The following is a 4,710-nucleotide window of genomic DNA, read 5'->3' on the forward strand; positions in this document are numbered from 1 at the left end:
TCTGGGAGGTGGGGAGGGAGGCTCAAAAGGGAGGGGACTCCTGAGAGTACCTTGGACTACAAGGAGATCAAATCAATCAATCCTAAAGAAAATCAGTCCTGAATATTCATTGGAAGGATTGACTGAGGCTGAAACTCCAGTACTTTGGCCATCTGATACTAAGGGCTGACACATTGGAAGAGATCCTGATGCTTGAAAAGATTGAGGGCAAAAGGAGAAGAGGGCAGCAGAGGATTAAATGGCTGGGTAGCATCACCTATTCAATGGACATAGTTTGAGCAAACTCCAGGAGATAGTGAAGGATAGGGAAACCTGGCGTGCTGCAGTCCATGGGGTCCCAAAGAGTGGGAGATCATGTAACAACTAACCAGTAACAATGTCATGTTTGATCTAGTAGAAAAAAGTATTTTAGAACTTAAGTACTGTATTTTTGGAAGGACCTCAGAGTCATTGAGTTCCAGTCACCAAGTTCCTTTTGTTAAAAAAAAAAAAAAAAATTTAATTTGGCTGCCCTGGGTCTTAGTTGCAGAATGCAGAATCTTTAGTTGGGGCAGGTGGGATCTAGGTTCCCTGGCCAGGGATTGAACTCAGGCCCCTTACATCAGGAGTGCAGAGTGTTAACCCCTGCACCACCAGGGAAGTCCCCCATCCAGTTCCTTTTAACACTTGGCACCCCATTTAGTTGAGGACTTCCAATTTGCTGAGTGTTGCTGATTTAATAAGATTTATGAGATAGTGCCACGTACGTACCCTCCAGGGTTGTCTCCAATTTCTAATCCCCAGAGTGGTCCCCAGGCTGAGATTTTGGATGCCCCTTCCCCTATCCCAGAAGCCTCCTACTTTCTCTGAGCTGGCCCCGACTCCGCAGTCATTTAGCCACTTGGAGCCTCAGCCTCACATAGGAAGTGGGTACAAAGCCCCTCACCCTGGAATAGTTGTGAGGATTAATTGAAATAATGGGTCTGAGTGCTCACTAAATGTTAGATTCCCAGATTCCAATTACTTCCCGTTACCCTGTCTTCCTTCCAGAATCTTGGAATGTGACATAAGGAGGTTCTGAGAATAGATTCGTTAGAACAAGGCTTCTAGCCACTGTGGTCGGGTATGAGGAATGGATAGGAGCTCTTACCTTGCCACTGAGGGAAACTTTGGTTTCTAGTATAACTGGATTCTTGGGAGAGATTTGTGGTCCTACCCTTGAAAGGCAAAAGGATTGCTGTGCCGTTTGCCAATTCAGGAACCATGAATAGATATATGGTGTCCCGTTCCTGGCAGATCCTGAGGAAGAAATTGGTGAGGAGTGTCAAGGGCCCTGGGAGGAAGAGTGGAAGATTGAACAGATAGGTATTTTGAAAAAGGGAGATGCAGGCATAGGAGGTGGCCTTGGATAAACAAGGCCGCCCTGTACCTGTTGGAGTTGCAAAGGAGAGAGTTTCAGATTAGGCTTCAGAAAGACTGAACTCTCACCCCTGCCCTGCAGCCTACTCTGCCCTTGGCATTGGCTGCACTTGGAGCCCCTAAGAACTGCTCTGAACTCACCCTTCTTACTAGTAGGAGATTGAGAGAGAATAATGCCCAGCGTCAGGGTAGGGTAATAGATTAAACTTATGGACTCTGAAGCCAGACTTCCTGGGTTCAAATCTCTATCACTGGGACTTCTGAGCTTCCAGTGCAGGGGGTGTGGGATCTTATCCTTGGCTGGGTAACTAAGTTTCCACGTGCCATGCTGGGCGGCCGAATGAATAAATAAATAGATGCAACTTTAAAAAAAAACAAAACTGTTCAAAAACAAAGCAATCCCCCCAATCCCTATCACCTATTAGTCATGGGACTAATAATAGTATTAGGCAGGTTACTTGATTTGCTGTGCCTCTTTTCTCTTCTGTAAAGGGTAATGATAACATTAGTAACCTACTGCACTGATTTATTGTTGAGGGTTCAGTAAGTCAATACATGTAACAGGCTTAGAATAGTGCCTGACAATGGCCAATTGTATTCAATCAATATTAATTTTATTTAAAAATTTTGTTATTGTTTTTTTTGGCCACACTACGCAGCTTGTGGGATCTTAGTTCCCAGACCAGGGATCAAACATGTGCCCACAGTGAGAGTGCAGAGTCCTGACCTCTGGATCACCAGGGAATTCCCAATAAATATTAAATTGTATTGATAAAGCTTTTCCCCATATTTCCTTTAGATACATGATTTTTTAAAAAATTGTTCAGTTACTGGGACTTCCCTTGTGGTCAGTGGCTAAGAATCCACGCTCCCAATGCAAGGGGTCTAGATTCAATCCCTGGTCAGGGAACCAGATCCCACATGCTGCAACTAAGACCCAGAGCAGAAAAATAAATATTTTTAAAAAGTATTATAGTTACAGACAAAGTGCCTCACCGTCGCACTCCCTTTCTCACTGGCAATCACTTTCCAGAAGCCTACGTGTCTCTTTCCTCTCTGTATGTTACAATTTTATTACAAACGTGTGCATCCATAAGCAGCTGCCGTGTGCGGCCCATTTTTCAAAGTGGTTTCATACATGGCAGCTCATTTCACCTTTTCTCCACTCGGAAAAAAGGTGTTTTACCCACAGTGACCCAGACACACGCTAGTGCCATGTCCAGTCCTGTGACTTTATCGAATGGAGTTTTCTTATCTGCCCCTAACATAGCTTTCACAGCTTGTTGTTATGAACCAGGAGCCAGCCAGGGTTCATGTTTTGTACTTGTTTGGAGTATTATTAGTCTAGAACATCCCTCATACTTTATTTTTTTCCTCGCGAGATTGACTTTTTGAGGAAACTGGGTGAGTTGATGTGGAGATTGTGTTATAATCTAGGTTTGTCTCTTTGATGTTGAACTTGCTTCCCTGTTACCCATGCCTACTTGGCAGGTAGAGGAAGACTCCCTTAATCCTCAGTTCACACTGGGATGGAGAGATTTGTTCCCAGCTCCAAATCCAAATTCCAGAGAAAAGACAGGATGGCCTCTCTTGGATTAGTGCTACATGAGTTTTCTCTTTGAGGGCTGTACCACAGTTCAGTGACTGAGAACAACACATGTTTATTTTTAATTTTTTGGCTGAAGGAAATGGCAACCCACTCCAGTATTCTCACCTGGAGAATCCTGTGGACAGAGGAGCCTGGCAGGATACAGTCCGTGGGGTCACAAAGAGTCAGACACAACTGAGCAACTAACACTTTTTGGCCGCACTGCGCAGCACGTGGGATCTTAGTTCCCTGACCAGGGATTGAACCCATGGCCCCTGCTGTGGAAGCATGGAGTCTTAACCACTGAATCACCAGGGAAGTACCCACAGCACGCATTTATTATCTGAGGGAGGCTGGAAGTCTGGCACGTATTAAAATCCAGATGTTAGCAGGTCTGTGTTCCATTCTTGAGGATGGAAGAAGGAATTCGTTTCTTTGACTTCCTGTCTTTTAGAGACCACCCACATTCCTTGCCTCAGGGCCCCTCCCTTTGTCTTCAGAGCCAACAGTGTTGCATCTCCTGCAGATCCATCGGAGTTCAGGGTGCAGGCTTTCCCCATCACCCCTCACTGCCTGCGGTTACTTGTGCACATTATTGGACCGAAGTGAAGGACTTAACTAAAGCCGGGCTGGTGAATATTTCAACACCTGGCTCCTGGAGAGGGATATGCCCCATCGATAATAGTTGCCAGTTTCTAGGGCATAAATACTCCCATACTGGTCAATTTCAAGCTACCAATAGGATTTCAGCAGACTTGAAAACTTCCTGAAGATGTAGGTATGGAGAAGGAAATGGCAACCCACTCCAGTGTTCTTGCCTGGAGAATCCCAAGGACGGGGGAGCCTGGTGGGCTGCCATCTATGGGGTCGCACAGAGTCGGACATGACTGAAGCAACTTAGCAGTAGCAGCAGCAGCAGCAGCAGCAGCAGCACTGCATTTAATCCTGTTACATTTCACCTTGCTCAGCACTATCCAGCTTGCTGTTGGCTGTTGAAATCAGCTGGTTTCCAGGGATCGTGTTTGTTTTGTTTCCACAGGGTCTGTACCACCTCTCCATGGACATCATCATGATGAACCGAGTGTGTAAAATGTTCCGTCAAGGCCTCAGGGGATTTCGGGAATATCAGATCATTGAGACTGCTCACAGAAAGCACCCTATCTTCTCTTTCTGGGATGTAAGCTGCTGGGCTTAGCAGGTTTATAAGAGGGTTTAAAGGGGTCCAACAAATAGCACCTCACTTCCCAGCCCAGGTTCTGAATCAACTGAGAGAGAAGACAAAGGATGAAACAGCTGAGAGAACCAGCTGCCACTTGTATTGATGATGAAACTCACATTGGGTGTCATCAAGCCAGATGATTACCTAATACTAAACCCCAGAATGAGACAGTGTTACCGACGACCCCAGTCGGGGCAGTGTTGGGCCAAGGCAGGCCTCCACTGCAGTAGCTGGGTTTCCTGCCCTCTTTTCATAGCAGAGATGGGCAGAGCGGAATGTGGGCTCGAAGGGAGGGAGGTGGGGGTGACTGTGGTCTATTTCTTCTTCGAGATTCACCAGAGAGTTTTAAGTTACTCCCTCTCAATGTGAAAGGAGCAGGGCTAGTCATGTTCTCCTAGTACAACTCCCTCCACATGGAGAGAAGCATCAGGAGTGGGGAAGGAGCCATCTCCTTTCCAAGGGCGATCAAAACGGCCAGAAGAATCCTGGGAAAGGAGATGGCTCC

The 4,710-nt window shown here is 46.2% G+C and overlaps 1 protein-coding gene across 2 annotated transcripts in view; it reads left to right on the forward strand.

Annotated features, from left to right (window-relative positions):
* The first annotated feature begins 1,242 nt into the window (after positions 1 to 1,242).
* CNBD2 (cyclic nucleotide binding domain containing 2) overlaps positions 1,243 to 4,710 on the forward strand; it is a 49,100-nt gene continuing 45,632 nt past the window's right edge. For both annotated transcript variants that reach the window (XM_010854922.1, XM_010854923.1), the window contains exons 1-2: positions 1,243 to 1,293; positions 4,026 to 4,163. In XM_010854922.1, the coding sequence (XP_010853224.1) occupies positions 1,243 to 1,293; positions 4,026 to 4,163 (189 nt within the window). The remainder of the gene's footprint in view (positions 1,294 to 4,025; positions 4,164 to 4,710) is intronic.

Source organism: Bison bison, unplaced genomic scaffold (genome assembly GCF_000754665.1).
Source record: "Bison bison bison isolate TAMUID 2011002044 unplaced genomic scaffold, Bison_UMD1.0 scf7180017864352, whole genome shotgun sequence".
NCBI lineage: Eukaryota > Metazoa > Chordata > Mammalia > Artiodactyla > Bovidae > Bison > Bison bison.